The following is a 21615-nucleotide window of genomic DNA, read 5'->3' on the forward strand; positions in this document are numbered from 1 at the left end:
TGCCAGGATATCGGCTTTGTGTTCATCTAAACAGCCTTAAGTTTCACACCGAGAGAGTAAAAATATTAAGAAATTATTTTATAATTAGATACACTGTACAAAAAGTAATTTTGGAACATTTTTGGTTTATGGTGTGTCGCGAGATTTTTTCCAATGTAAAAACGTGCCTTGACTCAGAAAAGGTTGAAAAACACTGGTTTATGTCAATGCATTTGTTCCACATTCAAAAATCATTGACACAGAGAAGTTACAATGAGCCTGTATAATCTTTGATATATACATGGTTCTGTTTGCAGATGCCAGCAAAAATGACCAACTATAATAGCTAGAAAAGGGATGTTATGGGCTTTTTCACGGCAAATTGGTTTGCAAACCTGTAAAAATGACAGTAAATGTTAAGGGAAAAAATGTAAAAAGAAATAATGGAAAGTCACCTTTTACAAAGTAGTTTCGATCCGACTCTTTTACATTGTTATATAACTGTCCAGGCCAGGAACTGTGAGGGCTTCTATCATTTTACATGACACAACTCTCTACTTTCATTTGTCTCTATTCCTGACTTTGAAATCTGATACTATATCTGCTCTAAAGGCATCTTAAATTGCATGTGTGATTGCTCTATTACCGGATGTTACACTAAAGCTGAACATCTAACTAAAACATGCAAAGATGTCCTTATTAACTAATCTAGCTAATTTAACATTAGGGACAAAATATGCTTTGAACCCTGAATGCTTACCAGTATATTCAATCAAAGTCATGTTCTAATCTAGCCTTTTGTTGTCACAAATTTGCATAACTTAATATTAAGTAATATAACGTTTTTGTCGGAGGACCATGTAAGTAGCCTTACCCAAAGCTCTCTCATGTAAACAGAACTTTAATTTAATTGAATTACATTTGGATTAAAAGAAAGATGCTTACTCACAGCTGGTATGAAAGATGTTCCGAAGGACACAGAACAATATACACATCAGGTCCATAGTGACATAGAGGGTAAGAGTTGGAGTATTTTGTCAGCGCACGACCTATCTGAAGTTAATGCGCAAGCATCTCCCCAACAATCTCAGGTTTCTTCTAGTTCCTATTTCAGTTTCCATGGTCACTTCTACTGTATATCTTGAATTTGTCTATGATTTAAGCTCCCTCAGTATCTTGCTGGAGGTCATAACTGGCATGGAATGGGGATGATTATGCCCTGTTGTGGTCAATCCTCTTGTAGAATGTTACAGCTTTGTCATTTGCAGAAGTGGGTAGTGACGCGTTACATTTACTCCGTTACATTTACTAGAGTAACTTATTTTACATCATAATGACATACCTGTCAAGTTGTACGATTTCGGCGTAATTTGTACAAGTGAGCACTGATTTCTAAATGTGTACGCCCTAAGTTCAAAATCTTTATGTTTTTTGTGCATTACGTTTTTTGTTTTTCTTTACTCCGTTAGGATTTTGTCACGGTTTCGGCAACGAGATAATGTGCGTTACTATGCGTTACTACGTTGGTTGAATCACGCAAGAAAAGTCAGAGACACTGAGAGAGGAGAGTGTTTGTTTTGACGCTGTAGCACACGCGATGCTAGGCCAGGTGGCTCCAATATTTCCTGAGTATTGCCGACAGCATACAATCTAAGGGGTGTACTCACTTTTGTTGCCAGGGGTTTAGATATTAATGGCTATATTTTGAGGGGAAAATAAATTAAGTCTATTATATGAACTGCACAGACTACTTTTCATTGTGTCAAAGTGTCATTTTGTCAGTGTTGTCCCATGAAAAGATATACTTAAATATCTGCAGAAATGAGAGGGGTGTACTCACTTTTGTGATACACTGTATTTGGCTACTTTACCCACCTTTGGTCATTTGGCAGTATATTGAAGAAATTGAAGCTGCTCATCGGTCATAATCCTGAGTTAAGTGCCAAACTCTCATTTTTTAACATTCTCTTATATTCCTCCAAATGTATTATGTTTCAGCCCTAAGTATCTCAGCTCAAATTCACATGCCTATTACTTCACAACCAAATTATTGAGTTTGTGTTGCGGTTTCTTTTAAAAATACATTAGTTCATATGAATAAATAATCACAGATCTTATTCAAACAAATGTTGTTGACAGGAGACTTGAAGCAAAGACTCATTGGGTAGTCAATATTACATATTAGGGTGATGCTAATTTGTTAGTTGACTGTTGATTAAATGTTTTAAAACTCGGTGGTTCTTGAAGCACATAATCGGGAGCCTGGAAATGGAATAACCACTGGTAGACTAATGACATGACAGAGTGAAAGCACTGCTACTACAGACAGGACATTCTGTATTTCAGTGCATTTTCGAACTTGTTGTATGCATAGACATAAATCATTGCAGTAAAATGAAGTATTCATGGTAACTTGTCTGGTTGTCATGGTTGTAAGGCAATGTTCGTTAATTCATGATAATGAAAAAAATAAATAAATAAATTGTACAAGCTTCACCACTGGTATCTTTAGGGTTGCTTAGAAAATGGTCTAAAATGGAATATGCCCACATACTACACAAAATATACAGTATAGTACCTCATTCCATTTCTGATTGGAATTGCACAGGTGTGTCAGTTTTATTCTTCCTGAACACAATACTACAAACGAGGAGAGAAAAAAGGACTCTTCTCTGGTTACCTCACCTCAGCTAAAGCTTTTTATGATGTTTTTCCACAAGCAGCACGGATGGCACAATGTATACACAAAGTTTAAATATGACCTTTTGGCTACATTTTGTGACCTGCAAAGTATCAATTTACCCATTCCTGTTTCTGTTCTTTTTTCATTGTTGTTATCAAAAGGTGTATACAAAGAGCAGGTCAGATTCATTGTGAAAGCAAAGATATGGTTACAATATAAGGAGCGTCCTCAGTTTTTAGAAACGCTAAGAAGCCTGTCTGGCGTCACAGGTGAGCAACATTTCTAATACAAGCTTACAGGATGTGGCAAAGTTTTATGAAATAACAATTGATGTAGCTAACAAGCAATTTTTATTGTAATTTTGAATGTTACCTTGAAAATCATAAAGCAAGCTAACCAAGTCTTAATGAAATGTCTTTACTGTGTATATTTTTATGCAGCTTCTGTGTAAATGAGTGTAAGAAATAGGAAGATTACTGAGTTCTTTTAAAAGTTAACTGCTCAGTGTAGATGTTGATTTCTGTTTTTACAGGTGAAAAATTAAAAAAATATGTTCCTGCTGGAAATATCTGTGCTGGTTCTATTGGCTTTCTCAATAACAGGTAACTTTTGTTTAGTCGCAGTTGGAGTTTCTGCCACAACACCTTTGATAGAAAATCAGTTGTTAAACACATTAAAAATATATTTATGGATTATCTGTTCCTGTCAAGTGTAGCAGACGTTTCAAGAATATTTGAACTTTAATTACGTTTCCCATTTCCATCTTACGTTGTCAGTATTATTAACATATGTATTGCTGTCAGATGTGTTTCCATCAGAAGAGTTTTAACAAAACTGGCTGTCGATAATCAAGAAGCAAAGCAGATTGACATTGGTCAATTTACCGTATTGGCCAGAATATAAGACGGCCCTGATTATAAGACAACCCCCTCTTTTTCAAGACTCAAGTTTGAAAAAGACTTTTTGAACACCAAATTAATATTTATACAGAAGATAATTACAGTACATCTGAAACAAATGATTATAACTATATATTTGAGAGAAAAAGCATGTTTTTTTTTGCCTCATCCAAATCTTAACATCTGAACATTTAAATATGTAAACTAAAGTGCAATCTCATTTACAAATGATTGGCTTCTGGTTTTTGAAATATAAATAAACAATCTACTGTGATAAAACAACAAAATTGCAATAACTGCATTAACCATCAAAGTGAAGTCCAACTGTAGTCTTGAAGCAAATCTGAAAAGGAAAAACATTTCAATAAAATAATGCAAACTGGTTAAACTTGAGAGTAGCTGAGATCTGTCATGACAGAATATCGCTTCAATGATATCTGGCGCCATCTAGCGTCGTGAATGGGTATAATGTCTAGATCGCAAATATAAAACGACCCCCACTTTTTTAGTCTTATTTCAATGCAAAAAACACCGTCTTATCCTCAGGCCAAAACGTTATATATTTTCAACATTTTGATTAAATAGAGAGATAGATAAATTTATTAACAGACTCAAGGTCCAAGTTACAACCATGCAATACAAGGAAAAGATTAAACAAAAATAACAACAAAACAACAATAAAAGGAAGTAAACTACAGTGATACAACACTAGGTCACCTAGTGACCCACTTTTAAAAGGCACCTAAAACAATGTTTCCAGAACTGTGACAAGCAGCGTGTAGAACTGTTCAAAATGTTAGTCAGGCCTAAGACAACCACATTTTTAGAACCCTTCAAACAATCAATAAAATTAACATCAGGACCCTTAGGACGGACTGAAGAGTATTCACCCGAGCAGCTACAAACATTTAAGAGGCACTGCACCACCAGGGCCTTTTCAACAAGATTCTCAGAGAGTCATTGTATGCCACTTGCAGTCTCTGAAAACCTGTCTTATTATAATTTAACCACAGATGCGCAGTGTAGAGGGGTGTAAATTGGGCTTTGAACAAGGCGAGCTTGACCTCATCAGAGCACTGATTAAATTTTTGGGAGAGAACATTAGCTTGGACATACAGTGTATCACAAAAGTCAGTACACCCCTCGCATTTTTGCAGATATTTAACTCATTTCCTCCCCAAAATGCATAAATACGTTCTATTTTTAATTGCTTAAGTGTCCCGAAGACATATTTATACTTCTTTTACGTTTTTTGTTTTTTTTTGACAAGAGACATCTCTAGGTTCTGATTCAACTTAGCTCCAAAGCACAAAGCTGAAATCCATTTTAAAGCAATAAAACTGTCCACTGGAGGGCAGTAGCGCATTTGGTAAGACCCCCAACCCGATTCAACGAAATGAACGGTTGGCCGCACGGCTGGGGTGCTGGCGGAAGACGACCGAATGGACGTCCAGGATGACAGGCGGCGGACGACCGAGCAGAACAACCGGGAGGATCCTCGGGATGCCAGGCGCTGGACGACCGAGCAGAACGACCGGGACCACCAGTGCAGCGGACCATGCTGTTGAGTCCTTGCTGGAAAGACTCAAAAAAATCCATCTTTATGAGACAGGCAGCAATGAGGGAAAAGCTTACCCCAGCCGTCGGGCCACAACAGGGTCATCTCTCAGTTAGTTCTGTGTAAATAAATTGTTACTTTGCTATCAAAAGCTCTATTTGTCTTGTTGTTTATGTTATTTTGTATAAGGGAAACATTATTCAGATGTTTGGGATGTAGCTAAAGCAAAAAATAGCTGTGTTAAAGTCAAAGCCCGCCCGTCTCATCAGACCATAGGACATGGTTCCAGTAATCCATGTGCTTTGTTGAGATGTCTTCAGCAAACTGTCTGCGGGCTTTCTTGTTTACAGTCTTCCGAAGAGGCTTCCTCCTGGGGTGACAGCCATGCACACCAATTTGATGTAGAGTGCGGCGTATGGTCTGAACACTAACAGGCTGACCCCCCCACCTCCTCAATCTCTGCAGCAATGCCGATAGCACTCCTGTAACAAGTCACATGACATGTTGGAGGGAAAATGACAAGCAGTACTCAATTTGGACATTCAGGGATGTACGTAGTTTTTAACTCATTCACTCCCAGCCATTTTCACCGGAGCAAGGCTCTTTGCTCCCGGCCGTTTTACTGGATTTTGACTGATTTTGCAAGGCCCACAGAAAATTCTGTTCTATTGCTATATAAACATGGAACACACCAAAAGAAAGTTTACTCTCTTCTTCTTCTGACTTTAACACATTTATTTTTTGCTTTAGTTACATCCCAAATATCTGAATAATGTTTTCCTTTTACAAAATAACGTAAACAGCAAGACAAATAGAGCTTTTGATAGCAAAATAACAATTTATTTACACATAACTAACTGAGATGATGCTGTTTTGGCTGCGACAGCCGGGTTAAATTTTCCCTCATCGCCGCCTGTCTCATAAAGATGGACTGTTTTGAGTCTCTGCAGGGTCTGCTCGGCAAGCAGCACGGACTCAACAACATCGTCCACTGGACTGGTGGTCCCAGTCATTCTGCTCGGTCGTCCAGCGCCTGGCATCCCGGGGATCCTCCCGGTTGTTCTGCTCGGTCGTCCGCCGCCTGTCATCCTAGACGTCCATTCGTTCGTCTTCCGCCAGCACCCCAGCCGTGCGGCCAACCGTTCGTTTCGTTAAATTGGGTTGCGGGGCTTACCAAATGCGCTACTGCCCTCCAGTGGCCAGTTTTATTTCTCTAAAATGGATTTTCAGCTTTGTGCTTTGGAGCTCAGTTGAATGAGAACCCGGAGATGTCTGTTATGAAGAAAAAAAAAAACGTAAAAGACGTATAAATACGTCTTTGGGACACTGAAACAAATAAATATAGAATGCATTTATAAGTTTTTGGGAGCAAATGAGCTAAGGGGTGTACTCACTTTTGTTGCCAGAGGTTTAGATATTAATGGCTATATTTTGAGTTATTTTGAGGGGAAAATAAATTAATTCTATTATGTAAGCTGCACGCAGACTACTTTTCATTGTGTCAAAGTGTCGTTTTGTCAGTGTTGTCCCATGAAAAGATATACTTAAATATCTGCAGAAATGCTCACTTTTGTGATACACTGTATAATGAGCGAAATACGTTCTCGTTGTCAGTCAGTGTATAAATAAAATATCAATAACACAATTTTATGGGAAAAAAAATCACTGGATGAACTGAACATAAGTATGTTATATATATTTTCTGAAATGTAATATTCTGACTAGGGCTGTCAAAATTATCGCGTTAACGGGCGTTAATTAATTTTTAAAATTAATCACGTGAAAATATTTGGCGCAATTAACGCAGATGACCCGCTCAGACAGATTTAAATGACAGTGCAGTGAAACGCTCACTTGTTGTGTTTTATGGAGTTTTGCTGCCCTCTGCTGGCGCTTGGGCGCAACTGATTTTATAGGCTTCAGCACCCATGAGCATTGTGTAAGTAATTATTGACATCAACAATGACGGGCTACAAGTTTATTTTTTGATTGAAAATTTTACAAATTTTATTACAACGAAAACATTAAGAGGGGTTTTAATATAAAATTTCTATAACTTGTACTAACATTTTTCTTTTAAGAACTACAAATCCCTCTATCCATGGGTCGCTTTAACAGAATGTTAATAATGTTAATGCCATCTTGTTGATTTATTGTTATTATAAACAAATACAGTCCTTACGTACCGTATGTTGAATGTATATACAGTGCCTTGCACTTGTATTCGGCCCCCTTGAATCTTGCAACCTTTCGCCACATTTCAGGCTTCAAACATAAAGATATGAAATTTAATTTTTTTGTCAAGAATCAACAACAAGTGGGACACAATCGTGAAGTGGAACAACATTTATTGGATAATTTAAACTTTTTTAACAAATAAAAAACTGAAAAGTGAGGCGTGCAATATTATTCGGCCCCTTTACTTTCAGTGCAGCAAACTCACTCCAGAAGTTCAGTGAGGATCTCTGAATGATCCAGTGTTGTCCTAAATGACCGATGATGATAAATAGAATCCACCTGTGTGTAATCAAGTCTCCGTATAAATGCACCTGCTCTGTGATAGTCTCAGGGTTCTGTTGAAAGTGCAGAGAGCATTATGAAAACCAAGGAACACACCAGGCAGGTCCGAGATACTGTTGTGGAGAAGTTTAAAGCCGGATTTGGATACAAAAAGATTTCCCAAGCTTTAAACATCTCAAGGAGCACTGTGCAAGCCATCATATTGAAATGGAAGGAGCATCAGACCACTGCAAATCTACCAAGACCCGGCCGTCCTTCCAAACTTTCTTCTCAAACAAGGAGAAAATTGATCAGAGATGCAGCCAAGAGGCCCATGATCACTCTGGATGAACTGCAGAGATCTACAGCTGAGGTGGGAGAGTCTGTCCATAGGCCAACAATCAGTCGTACACTGCACAAATCTGGCCTTTATGGAAGAGTGGCAAGAAGAAAGCCATTTCTCAAAGATATCCATAAAAAGTTTCGTTTAAAGTTTGCCACAAGCCACCTGGGAGACACACCAAACATGTGGAAGAAGGTGCTCTGGTCAGATGAAACCAACTTTTTGGCCACAATGCAAAACGATATGTTTGGCGTAAAAGCAACACAGCTCATCACCCTGAACACACCATCCCCACTGTCAAACATGGTGGTGGCAGCATCATGGTTTGGGTCTGCTTTTCTTCAGCAGGGACAGAGAAGATGGTTAAAATTGACGGGAAGATGGATGCAGCCAAATACAGGAACATTCTGGAAGAAAAAACCTGTTGGTATCTGCACAAGACCTGAGACTGGGACGGAGATTTATCTTCCAACAGGACAATGATCCAAAATATAAAGCCAAATCTACAATGGAATGGTTCAAAAATAAACGTATCCAGGTGTTAGAATGGCCAAGTCAAAGTCCAGACCTGAATCCAATCGAGAATCTGTGGAAAGAGCTGAAGACTGCTGTTCACAAACACTCTCCATCCAACCTCACTGAGCTCGAGCTGTTTTGCAAGGAAGAATGGGCAAGAATGTCAGTCTCTCGATGTGTAGAAACATACCCCAAGCGAATTGCAGATGTAATTGTAGCAAAAGGTGGCGCTACAAAGTATTAACGCAAGGGGGCCAAATAATATTGCACGCCCCACTTTTCAGTTTTTTATTTGTTAAAAAAGTTTAAATTATCCAATAAATTTTTTCCACTTCACGATTGTGTCCCACTTGTTGTTGATTCTTGACAAAAAATTAAAACTTTATATCTTTGTTTGAAGCCTGAAATGTGGCGAAAGGTTGCAAGGTTCAAGGGGGCCGAATACTTTTGCTAGGCACTGTATCCGTCTTTCCATTCCAACAATAATTTACAGAAAAATATGGCATATTTTATAGATGGTTTGAATTGCGATTAATTACGATTAATTAATTTTTAAGCTGTAATTAACTCGATTAAAATTTTTAATCGTTTGACAGCCCTAATTCTGACCAAAAAGATAAAACCACTTGGCTCTGCAGGACTTCAAGCACCCTCAATTATAAAGAAAAAAATAAAATCAAAACTTCCCACCTTTGAAATAATATACACTCCCAATATCATTCAATTCCCGACAGCTGATGCTGTCCATGGAATTTCGGATATGTCTTTTCTCCATGGTCTATACTAGACACTGCCAAAGAGAAGATTGTTGGGGGTTATGAAGTCGTGCCGTACTCCATCAAGTATCAGGCATCTCTTCAATATAAAATCACGCTGAATAAATGGAGGCATTACTGTGGAGGAACGCTGGTGCACCCCCAGTGGGTGTTGTCTGCTGCCCACTGCTGGCACCGGTAAGTACTGAGTAGTGGTCGTAGCAGATTCAGAATTTAAAATTGTCCACCAGCATGTCATGCGATGATGACAACAAACTGAATGACACTTTTTATCGTGATAGTACGATGATGCAAAATAATCATCTTAACCCTGTTGTTATTTGTGTGTGGCCTCAAGGAGCAGTAATGTAAGAGTGGTGTTAAGTGAAGACAGTCTTTCCACAACAGAAGGATTTGAGCAGAATTTTGCGGTTTCTGAAATGCGTATGCACAACTTTACCTACAGGACATTCGACAATGACATAATGCTAATAAAGGTAGTACAGGCTTACTATGATGTACAATATAAGGCTCATTCTGAATCATAATGGTCTAACTCTGTGTATATTCTAGCTAAGCAAACCTGCAAAGCTGAACGCCAACGTTCAACCAGTCAAGCTGCCAGACCCAAATAGCACTGAGCCAGCCAAAGGTCAAGTATGCAGAGTGAGTGGCTGGGGTGCAACATCAGCATATAGCTTCCGCCTGTCCCAAACTCTGCGGGCTGTTAATGTGAAGATCTTGGCTTCCTGTCGGTACTATTACTATTGGATCAACACAACGCCAAACATGCTTTGCGCTGGATCTGAGTTGGGGGGAAAAGATTCATGCCAGGTAAAAAAAATGGTATGGTCATATACCTGCTTTTATAAACCTTGTCTTTTATTTGACATTAAATGTCTTCATTCGAAATCAGTTGATTTACTCCAAAAAGTATTGGGTCATGACTCACTAGGGTCGTTTCTTTCATGGGAATATTTTAAGATCATTTGACGGAGTCAATATTTGTCTTGCTACTGTACTGTATTGGCCCAAATATAAGACTGTTTTTTTTAAAATTGAAATAAGACTGAAAAAGAGGGGGTCGTCTTATATTCACAGTCTAGACATTATACCCATTCACGACGCTAGATGGCGCCAGATATCATTGAAGCGATTTTCTCTCATGACAGATTTCAGCTACTCTCAAGTTTAACCAGTTTGCATTATTTTATTGCAATGTTTTTCCTTATTCAGATTTGTTTCAAGACTAGAGTTACAGTTAGACTTCACTTTGATGGTTAATGCAGTTATTGCAATTTTGTTGTTTTATCACAATAGATTGGTTTATTTCCATTTCAATAACCAGAAGCCATTCATTTACGAATGTGATTGCACTTTAGTTTACATATTTAAATGTTCAGATACAGTGGGGGAAATAAGTATTTAGTCAACCACTAATTGTGCAAGTTCTCCCACTTGAAAATATTAGGGAGGCCTGTAATTGTCAACATGGGTAAACCTCAACCATGAGAGACAGAATGTGGGGGAAAAAAACAGAAAATCACATTGTTTGATTTTTAAAGAATTTATTTGCAAATCATGGTGGAAAATAAGGATTTGGTCAATGCCAAAAAGTTCATCTCAATACTTTGTTATGTACCCTTTGTTGGCAATGACGGAGGCCAAACGTTTTCAGTAACTCTTCACAAGCTTTTCACACACTGTTGCTGGTACAGTATTTTGGCCCATTCCTCCATGCAGATCTCCTCTAGAGCAGTGATGTTTTGGGGCTGTCGTTGGGCAACATGGACTTTCAACTCCTTCCACAGATTTTCTATGGGGTTGAGATCTGGAGACCGGCTAGGCCACTCCAGGACCTTGAAATGCTTCTTACGAATCCACTCCTTTGTTGCCCTGGCTGTGTGTTTGGGATCATTGTCATGCTGAAAGACCCAGCCACGTCTCATATTCAATGCCCTTGCTGATGGAAGGATATTTTCACTCAAAATCTCTCGATACATGGCCCCATTCATTCTTTCCTTTACACAGATCAGTCGCCTTTGTCCCTTTGCAGAAAAACAGCCCCAAAGCATGATGTTTCCACCCCCATACTTCACAGTGGGTATGGCATTCTTCGGATGCAATTCAGTATTCTTTCTCCTCCAAACACGAGAACCTGTGTTTCTACCAAAAAGTTCTATTTTGGTTTCATCTGACTATAACACATTCTCCCTGTCCTCTTCTGGATCATCCAAATGCTCTCTAGTGAAACGCAGACGGGCCGGGACGGGCCTCTTCAGCAGGCGGACACGTCTGGCAGTGCAGGATTTGAGTCCCTGGCAGCACATTGTGTTACTGATAGTAGCCTTTGTTACTGTGGTCCCAACTCTCTGTAGGTCATTCACCAGGTCCCCCCATGTGGTTCTGGGATTTTTGCTCACCGTTCTTATCATTTTGACGCCACGGGGTGAGATCTTGCATGGAGCCCCAGATCGAAGGAAATTATCAGTGGTCTTGTATGTCTTCCATTTTCTAATAATTGCTCTCACAGTTGATTTCTTTACACCAAGCGTTTTATCTATTGCAGATTCAGTCTTCCCAGCCTGGTGCAGGTCTACAATTTTGTCTCTGGTGTCCTTCGACAGCTCTTTGGTCTTGGCCATAGTGGAGTTTGAAGTGTGACTGACTGAAGTTGTGGACAGGTGTCTCTTATATTGATAATGAGTTAAAACAGGTGCCATTAATACAGGTAACGAGTGGAGCCTCGTTAGACCTCGTTAGAAGAAGTCAGACCTCTTTGACGGCCATAAATCTTGCTTGTTTGTAGGTGACCAAATACTTATTTTCCACCAAGATTTGCAAATAAATTATTTAAAAATCAAACAATGTGATTTTCTGTTTGGTTTTTTTTCCACATTCTGTCTCTCATAGTTGAGGTTTACCCATGTTGACAATTACAGGCCTCTCTAATCTTTTCAAGTAGGAGAACTTGCGCAATTGGTGGTTGACTAAATACTTCTGTGCACCTCTGTATCAAGATTTGAATGAGGCAAAATAACATGCGTTTTCTCTCAAATATATTGTTATAATCATTTGTTTCGGATGTACTGTAATTATTTTCTGTATAAAAATTTGGTGTTCAAAAAGTTTTTTATACTTGAGTCTTGAAAAAGAAGGGGTCGTCTTATAATCAGGGCTGTCTTATAGTCGGGCCAATAGGGTACTTCCCTTTGACCAGTTCCATGCATATTTCTTCTGTGGAGACAGAAAATAATGTTACAAGAGTGCAAAATGCTAGCAAAAGTGGTCTAAGAAAATAATCAGACCTGGTTCACCAAGTAATGGTGATTGAGTCCCATCTGGTCTGTCAACAGGGCGACTCAGGTGGTCCCCTTGTCTGTGATGACATCCTGGAGGGCATCGTTTCCTGGGGTATCAGCTGTGCCAACCCATACTACCCTGGAGTCTACACGAAAGTGAGGAACTACATAACTTGGATCGAAGACGTTATAAAAGAGAATACGTAAACCACATGGGCTGTAAGAGTTTGAACAGCACTATATTTATCACAGTAAAATAAGGACATCTGTGACCCATAAAGTCATTTTTTCACTTAGGCAGTGTGCATTTGACAAAATTAAAGCCTTGTCAATACTTCTAGTGCAGGGGTCATGAATTAAAAATCCTCTGGGTCTGAAATTAAAAAATTACAACAATCTCGGGTCCAGAAATATTTTTAATGCTTCTTTTTTCCCAAAAAATACAAACGTATTTTGACGTGGCCATGCTGATAATTACAACATTCCAAAATGTAAATAAAATACAAAAGGTGCATAAAACTAAAAAAGTGCTTCAATTGAATCATTAAATAGCAACATAAGAGCATGTTCAATACTTTTTTAATTGTGGATGCTGACAGGGGGATTTGCTTTATTTTTTGACAGACCTCTTCTTTTTGCTTTCCATCAACAGTTTCAGCAACTACACTCATACACTCTTTGACAATTGGTGCGTCACTGAAAGACTTTGTTTTGACCCAATATTCACGCTGTTCTGAGGGAGAATTCATTGGCGCGTTGCTGTGCAGTGAATAAATGAACCATGAGCCTTGAGGTGCGATCATATTGAGCCCTTAATTCCGCTGTTTTTTGAGAACGGATGGCAGAGTTCATCGGAAAACTTTGCAAAAAAAGCTGCGTGCTTCGCCTCATAGTGCCTTTTCAAATTGCTGCTTTTTACAAGCGCTACCGTCTCTGAATGAGTCTCAGATGAGGCCTAGTGGTCTTGTGCTGCCGCCCAGTAAAATGAACAAAAATGTGTTGGTCCACTTCTCCTTAAACACTGTTTTCTGCATCAATCTTGCGAAGTTTTGAGCACGCCATTTGCCGTACCTTTTCGCCTCTTCCTCCAACTTCATTCGGCTCAGTTTTTGGCTGTCACTCCGCGGAGTCTGCAAAGCGAGTGTGAGACATGCTGTTCTAAAAATAACTTTCAAATGCTTCACTCCCATTGGCTGGATCACGCGCGTCACCGCTAAGGTTTTTGTTTGTTGCCCGCCTCCACTCTGCAAACCCGCAGAAAAAAATGATTTTAGTTGTTGCAACCTGTATTAGTCCGGAAAGCTTGAGTTCCGGTCCAGACGGCTTGGGGGTCCGGAACCAGACCGAGGTCCGCGGTTCCGTGACCTCTGTTCTAGTGAATGTCATTCAAGTCATTGCACCATTTTTTTCACAAGTCTTTAAAATGTAGTCATTTTTGGGGAGCCACTGTTCTTTTGCCTTTTATCCAAATACCTATTTGACTGTAGGCCAATTGTGTATGTCTGTGAATTACTACACACAAATAACATTTTTGTGGTTTGTAAAAATATAATAGATGTGTTCACTACATAATAAGACACATGGTCCAGGATTTATTAGAACGTATTTTATAAAATAGAATACAGGTAAGGAATGATACAAATATTTGAACTCTTTAACCTTAATTCTGAGCAAAATACTTTAATACTCTTCTCCCTCTTCATCATCATCAACGGAATCGACTCCAACCTCCTCATAATCCTTTTCCAGAGCCGCCATGTCTTCTCTAGCTTCAGAAAATTCACCTTCTTCCATGCCCTCGCCCACGTACCAGTGAACAAATGCACGCTTGGCGTACATCAGATCAAACTTGTGGTCAAGTCGAGCCCAGGCCTCTGCAATAGCAGTGGTGTTACTCAGCATGCACACAGCCCTCTGGACCTTGGCTAGGTCACCACCAGGAACTACCGTAGGTGGTTGGTAGTTGATGCCCACTTTGAAACCAGTGGGGCACCAGTCCACAAATTGGACGCTATGCTTGGTTTTGATGGTGGCAATAGCAGCGTTGACATCTTTGGGAACCACGTCGCCACGGTACAAAAGGCAGCATGCCATATATTTGCCGTGACGAGGGTCACACTTCACCATCTGATTGGCTGGCTCGAAGCACGCGTTAGTGATTTCTGACACCGACAGCTGCTCGTGATACGCTCTCTCAGCCGAAACGACTGGGGCATAAGTAGCAAGAGGAAAGTGGATGCGAGGATATGGTACCAAGTTGGTTTGAAACTCAGCCAGATCAACATTGAGGGCGCCATCGAAACGAAGGGAAGCCGTGATGGAGGAGACGATCTGACTGATAAGCCTGTTAAGGTTGGTGTAGGTTGGGCGCTCGATGGCGAGGTTCCTTCGACAAATATCGTAAATGGCCTCATTATCTACCATGAAGGCACAGTCGGAGTGCTCCAGGGTGGTGTGGGTGGTCAGGATGGAGTTGTAGGGCTCCACCACAGCTGTAGACACCTCGGGAGCTGGGTATATGGAGAACTCCAGCTTGGATTTCCTGCCGTAGTCAACAGAGAGGCGCTCCATAAGGAGGGAGGTGAATCCAGAGCCAGTGCCGCCTCCGAAACTGTGGAACACCAGGAAACCCTGAAGACCTGTGCACTGGTCCGCCTGCCGACACAAAAAGATTTTTTTCCCCCCAATTACAATTCCAATGTAAAATTCGCACTAAACACCTCATAAAAATATGCAATACAAATAAATTTAACTAGAGAGGCCGATCGATCGGGTCCTATCCCGTCATTTTCAAAGTATCGGAATGGGCAAAAAAATATCGGACATGCCTTTTTTTAATATATATATATATATATATATATAGCTTTTTTAAATAAATCGTTTTCTAATTGTATTTAACGTTACAGACATAATATGTTACACTCATCCAGAGTCTTTAATTTAGGTTTAAGGTAGGGTTGTCAAATTTATCCCGTTAATGGCGGTAATTGATTTTTTTTTTTTTTTTTTTTTTTTGATGAGGTTAAAATATTTAACGCAATTAATGCATGTGCTGCCTGGCCCACTCACACATTGTCGCATTCAATCTGTAATGGTGCCGTTTTACCTATATACAGTATAGAGATAAAAGGCAGCGTAATATGAGTAGAGGGAATTTTGGCAGTCTTTGGAGCCTTTTTTTAAATTGGCTACAGCCTTACAATCCCTCTCCCTACGATTAGAAACATCGTGGGAAGCAATGTGGGGAAGAAAGGTAGTAATTGATCTTTTTCTTCATAGCCTATGTTATTTCCCAACGCAGAGAAGATATATCAATTGGTACCACTACGCACAGTCATGGGTGCACTTCCAATCATGCATTTAGGCAGAACAGATGGCTACAGTATCATTTACTGAAAGCTCAACAAATACACTAGATGGCAATATTTAGTCACAATATACAAAGTCACATTTATCCTTTAAGAATTACAAGTCTTTCTATCCCTGGATCCCTCTCACAGAAAGACTGTTAATAATGCAAATGCCATCTTGAGGATATATTGTCATAATAAACAAATACAGTACTTATGTACTGTATGTTGAATGTATATATTTGTCTGAATTGTATTCATTTTTTTCTTAATGCATTGCCAAAATGTATATGATCGGGAAAAATTATCGGGAATGATTGGAATTGAATCGGGAGCAAAAAAAAAACAATCGGATCGGGAAATATCGGGATCGGCAGATACTCAAACTAAAACGATCAGGATCGGATCGGGAGAAAAAAAAACATGATCGGAACAACCCTAATTTTAATTTAAATGACAGTGCATCAAAATGTCCTGATTTAATGCCTATTGGTGTCATGCGCCTTCTCTTCTGCCCTACTTGGCCACCAGAGGACAGTATTATACAAGCATTCATAATGTACAATTTACAACTAATCCATTAAACTCGGCTGGTCAAAGGATGATAGCAAAGCTTCAGGGGGCTTTAATGCTTTGGACTCCTTTAAATGCGTCGTTCAAAATTGAATGGATTAAATTATAATTGAAAAATCTCGACTCAAAATGGAATTTCATCACTCCACATATTTTTATATCTGTAGGAGGTCTGGAATTTTTGTTAACGTGTAATTACAACATTTCTAAGTTACCTGTTAAATTAGTCAAATTTTACACTCAAATTCATGGTCAATGTTACATAAACACTTTTTTTCACTACATAGATATTACACTTTGAACAATAAAGACATACAATTGTATATCGAGATAAATCTTTATATGTTGAAAGATGGGCCAATAGTAACATTTTCTTCATCAATTATTGAATGATGAAGGTGAACTTTTTAAATATGAATTATGTTATATATATAGAATTGTGTTCTATATTCTATTGTGTTTGTTGCAGTTGCAGAGGCCTCTCAAAGATTATTACAATATCCACCAAAAGAAGGAAATTATGACATTCCAAACTTTGATCAAAGTCCCTGTTCTTGGTTTTAAATGTGCATTATTAAAGTCTGAACCCTCAAACAATTGTGTGAGAGGACTTCTTCAAAGTGAGATAGTTTCCAATCCAATTTATTTTTGGAATAATTTATACGAAAATATTGAATGGAAACATACTTGGTTTTTGCCTAGAAAATACATTATCTATTGAAAAAAAAAAAAGAAAGAAAACTCACTTAAATACTTAACAGGTTTTTTCCTGTAAAAACAACGATGGTAAAATTTAAAATTAATATAGTTACGTTATGTTCTTTTTGTGCAAATGCAGAGGAAACTGATCCCATTTTGTTTTGGGAATGTACATACTCTCACATATTTTGGGTTTACCTGAATAATTTTATTAACACCAAAGTTGAGCACTCATTGAAATTAGTTTTTAGACATATTTTGTTTGGCCTAACATTGAAAAACTAGAAATAGATTAACAGATATGTTATAAATCTTATTTTAATTTGGGAAAAAATCCTCATTCACGTTCATGTTTTTGGAACAATGTTTTCTTTATATTTGGACGATTTAAGTTTCGCTTTGAACCCCGAGGCTATAAGGACCAAGTGACTGTGCAAACAATACAGCTTGTGTTGAAAATAACCCTGACCCTTTTATTATTTTATTTTTTGTTTGTCCTAAATTTGTTGCTTCTATGTGTATTGTTCACCCCATGTTTGTATATTTGTTTTTATAAAGGTTAAAAAGAAAAAAAAAAAGGATGATAGCAATCATAACATTGATGCCATTTTAATTATTTGTCTATGGTGTTTTGAATTATGCAATTTTAAGTTATATGGTTAGGTTTATTTCATTTATAAGCAACTTGAAGCAAGCACTTGGGCTCTTGTTAAGATTAAATCACTATCCACTGCTTGCTGCGAGGACAGCTGCCATCATTTAGCGCTCATATTCAGCGCTTGGAACTACAAAAAATGTGAGCACAAAGCATTAAGTAACACACCAGTTTGCGGATCCTATCCAGCGCCAGGTCAATGATCTCCTTGCCAATGGTGTAGTGTCCACGGGCATAGTTGTTCGCAGCATCTTCTTTGCCTGTGATCAGCTGCCCAGGGTGGAACAACTGGCGGTACCTCCCAGTACGCACCTCATCTAAAAGTGGAAATAAGTGAGAATTCTACAAAACATTAAAGTGCCATGATTTATACTATGTATGAAGAAGTTACCAATAACGGCAGGCTCCAGATCTACAAAAACAGCTCTGGGGACATGTTTTCCTGTACCAGTCTCACTGAAAAAGGTGTTGAAGGAATCATCTCCACCCCCAATTGTCTTGTCACTTGGCATCTGCCCATCTGGCTGGACTCCATGTTCCAGGCAGTAGAGTTCCCAGCAGGCATTACCAATCTGGACACCTGCCTGTCCAACGTGGATGGAGATACACTCACGCTGTGGAAGGAGAAGAGATTAAATGTTAATGTTTTGACAACAGAAACTACTAGAGACGTCCCGATCGATCGGGATCACGTCATTTTCAAAGTATCGGAATCGGCAAAAAAATATCGGCCATGCCTTTTTTTAATATATATATTTTTTTTAATGAAATCGTTTTCTAATTGTATTTAACGTTACAGACACAATATGTTACACTCATCCAGAGTCTTTAGTTTAGGTTTAAGGTAGGGTTATCAAATTTATCCCATTAACGGCAGTAATTAATTTTTTAAATAATGTATCACGTTAAAATATATAACGCTATTAATGCATGCGCTGCACGACCCACTCACGCATTGTCGCGCTCAATCTGTAATGGCGCCGTTTTACTTATATAGAGAGATAAAAGGCAGCGTAAAATGAGTAGAGTGAAATTTGGCAGCCTTTGGAGCTGTTTTTTAATTGGCTAAAGCCTTGCAATCCCTCTCCCTACGTTTAGAAATATCATGGGAAGCAATGTGGGGAAGCAAGGTAGCACTTGATCTTTTTCTAAACACCTTACGTTATTTCCCAACGCAGAGAAGATATAGCAATTGGTAGCACTACGCACAGTCATGGTTCCACTTCCCATCATGCACTGTGGCATGGCTACAGTATAATTTACTGAAAGCTCAACAAATACACTAGATGGCAATATTTAGTCACAATATACAAAATCACAAGTCTTTCTATCCGTGGATCCCAGAAAGAATGTTAATAATGTAAATGCCATCTTGAGGATTTATTGTCATAATAAACAAATACAGTACTTATGTACTGTATGTTGAATGGTCGTTCAAACTAAAACGATCGGGATCGGATCGGGAGCAAAAAAACATGATCGGAACAACCCTAGAAATTACATAAATTATTGGAACATACAACTGATTCTTTTTCACCATGTCAACGCTTTGTGTATAGATTTTGGCTTTCCTTTTATATTGTACTACAGTTGAGTGTTGGGGATTACTGCAGATGCAAGAGCTTAATCTAGGTCAGAGGTCACCAACATGGTGCCCAAAAACGAAAATGAGAAGCTCAAAGCCTGTTCTAAAAATATTTTACTATATATGAGACATTGATTTTAGGAAATTTAAAGATATAGTCTTTTTATTTTTTGTTTTTTAATATAAACCGTTGCATATAAAATGCTGATTTTACCTTATTAGATTAACATACCTTAATAATTAAATAGTAAAAAGGTGATTTTTGCAAACTTTTAGTTTATAGATTGTATTTCATCAGTGCCCAAGAAGCGCCTTGCTTTCCAAACGGTTGCTGGCCCTTGATGTCAACCCTTGATAATAATGTTGCAGTGTTCTCTTGCCACAAGGCCACATTCTCAGTAAAGAAACGTTACCTGAAATTGTTATATTGACGAAAATAAAACAAGCTAGGGTCGGTGGCGTTAAGACAAATGCGTGAGGGTTAAAAAAAAAAAAAAAAAAAAAAAAAAAAAAGAAAGAAAAAGAAAATCACGCACAAACAAAGTACTAAACGACCGAAAACTCGGTGAGTTTGTTGGCGCCATTGTGAAAGTCACCAAATGTAGTAAGCGTCCGATAAATCCGTCTCCATCTTCATGCGGTGGTAATGCAGTCTACAAAAAAAAAAAAAAATTACACTTACCATGATGTCTCTTTGTAGATACTTAAAGGCAATGAAGCAAGTCTGTTCTGAGTAAAATGCGCCCGCGTTTCTTCCTATATATGATTGGCATTGTAACTAACTCCACCCTCTATTCCGCAGTTTAAATAATTCATTTCCGAATGCAACCTATTATACCAGTACAAAAACATTTTTTTCTCAAGATCTCACTTATTTTGTTCTTATTCTTGTTTATTCCGCAGTTTAAACAATTTATTTCCGAATGCAACCTATCATACCAGTACAAAAACAGTGTTCTCTCAAGATCTCAATTATTTTGTTCTTATTCTTGTTAAAAAAAAAAAAAAAACAGAAAGAAGGAAAAGAAAAATCTGAATTTATGGTAGACTCAATTCTTTTATTCTTGTTACACTTGCTGTAATAGCTCTAAATCAGGGGTGTCCAAACTTTTTGCAAAGGGGGCCAGATTTAGTGAGGTAAAAACATGGGGGGGCGACCTTTGCTGACGTCCTTTACATAGAAAAATATATTTAAGCAAATTTTAGCAAGCCATTATGTGTGTCACATTTGCTTTATTATTTTTTTAAATTAATAATTTTAACAATCTCGCAACTAGCCTTTTGTTGCGTTCGCTTTCGACTCTCGGGCTCTTGTGAAATACTGCTGCTGTAAAATTAAACTAGCTTCAATTTCTCGCTGCGTATCTTCCCTGTAATCCTGTCGTACATGTCAGTGTGTCTTGTTTGGTCATATCGCCTCACATTGAACTCTTTAAAAACAGCGACTGTCTCTTTGCAAATGAGGGAGACACAGTTGTTGCGTATTTTAGTGAAGAAGTAGTCCAATTTCCACCTATTCTTGAAGCGTCGGCTGTCGCAGTCAACTTTCTTTTTTTTGTTGATTGTCGCCATTTTAGTAAATTGGGAGTAAAAAGTCACACGTGTTAATGTTGGTTAGAGTGCTGCTGCCTTTTAGTGAGTAAATGATAAGCAGCATTTAGTGTGTAAGCTATTTCATATTCTGGTAGCAGTACTGCTGACCAATTTATTAAGTCTGTGTGTGGGCCAGACGTTATTGATTTTATGAGAGAGGCTGGGGGCCAGATGAAATTTGACCACGGGCCGAATTTGGCCCCCGGCCGGACTTTGGACATGTCTGCTCTAAATAGTGTCATCTTTCCACCTGAGGTACTTGCAAACATACTGTACGTGTAGACTCCTAGGAATTTGGGCATCGCCACACCCGTTCCCACATGACACTAAACCATGAATGCGGCCTTACCATACCAGTGGACCTCCTGAGTCCCCAACAGTAAGGGAAAAAGAAGCACAAATGCAAGTACCGTATTTTTTTAACTATAAGTTGCAGTTTTTGTCATAGTTTGGCTGGGGGTGCGACTTATACTCAGGAGAGACTTATGTGTGAAATTATTAACACATTATTATATCATTTCACCTGTTATTTTGGTGTTTTGGAGTGACACTGATGGTTTGGTAAACTTGTTAGCATGTTCTTTATGCTATAGTTATCTTGCCTGGCACAGCCAGACTATTCTCCC

The 21615-nt window shown here is 38.6% G+C and overlaps 2 protein-coding genes across 2 annotated transcripts; one reads left to right on the forward strand and one right to left on the reverse strand.

Annotated features, from left to right (window-relative positions):
• The first annotated feature begins 2743 nt into the window (after nt 1-2743).
• LOC130911079 (trypsin-like) lies at nt 2744-12978 on the forward strand. The gene is made up of 6 exons (XM_057828794.1): nt 2744-2931; nt 3195-3264; nt 9265-9430; nt 9591-9729; nt 9806-10066; nt 12589-12978. Exons 2-6 carry the CDS (start codon nt 3213-3215, stop codon nt 12739-12741), a joined length of 771 nt encoding a protein of 256 aa, XP_057684777.1. The 5' UTR covers nt 2744-2931; nt 3195-3212; the 3' UTR covers nt 12742-12978.
• On the reverse strand, nt 12933-20228 carry LOC130911018 (tubulin alpha chain-like). Its single transcript, XM_057828743.1, has 4 exons — nt 20079-20228; nt 18203-18425; nt 17980-18128; nt 12933-15189 (listed from the first exon to the last, which is right to left on the reverse strand). Exons 1-4 carry the CDS (start codon nt 20079-20081, stop codon nt 14215-14217), a joined length of 1350 nt encoding a protein of 449 aa, XP_057684726.1. The 5' UTR covers nt 20082-20228; the 3' UTR covers nt 12933-14214.
• Between the last annotated feature and the right edge of the window lie 1387 nt (nt 20229-21615).

The sequence above is a fragment of the Corythoichthys intestinalis genome, chromosome 2 (assembly GCF_030265065.1).
Source record: "Corythoichthys intestinalis isolate RoL2023-P3 chromosome 2, ASM3026506v1, whole genome shotgun sequence".
In the NCBI taxonomy this organism is placed as follows: Eukaryota; Metazoa; Chordata; class Actinopteri; order Syngnathiformes; family Syngnathidae; genus Corythoichthys; species Corythoichthys intestinalis.

Coding starts and splice junctions, on each gene's coding strand:
- LOC130911018 (XM_057828743.1), bottom strand. Junction 18,129..18,202: donor TCTGGAGCCTGCCGTTATTG/GTAACTTCTTCA, acceptor TTCCACTTTTAG/ATGAGGTGCGTACTGGGAGG. Junction 15,190..17,979: donor TGGATAGGATCCGCAAACTG/GTGTGTTACTTA, acceptor TTGTGTCGGCAG/GCGGACCAGTGCACAGGTCT.
- LOC130911079 (XM_057828794.1), top strand. CDS start 3,213: ATGTTCCTGCTGGAAATATCTGTGCTGGTTCTATTGGCTTTCTCAATA. Junction 9,730..9,805: donor ATGACATAATGCTAATAAAG/GTAGTACAGGCT, acceptor TGTATATTCTAG/CTAAGCAAACCTGCAAAGCT. Junction 10,067..12,588: donor GGGGAAAAGATTCATGCCAG/GTAAAAAAAATG, acceptor GTCTGTCAACAG/GGCGACTCAGGTGGTCCCCT.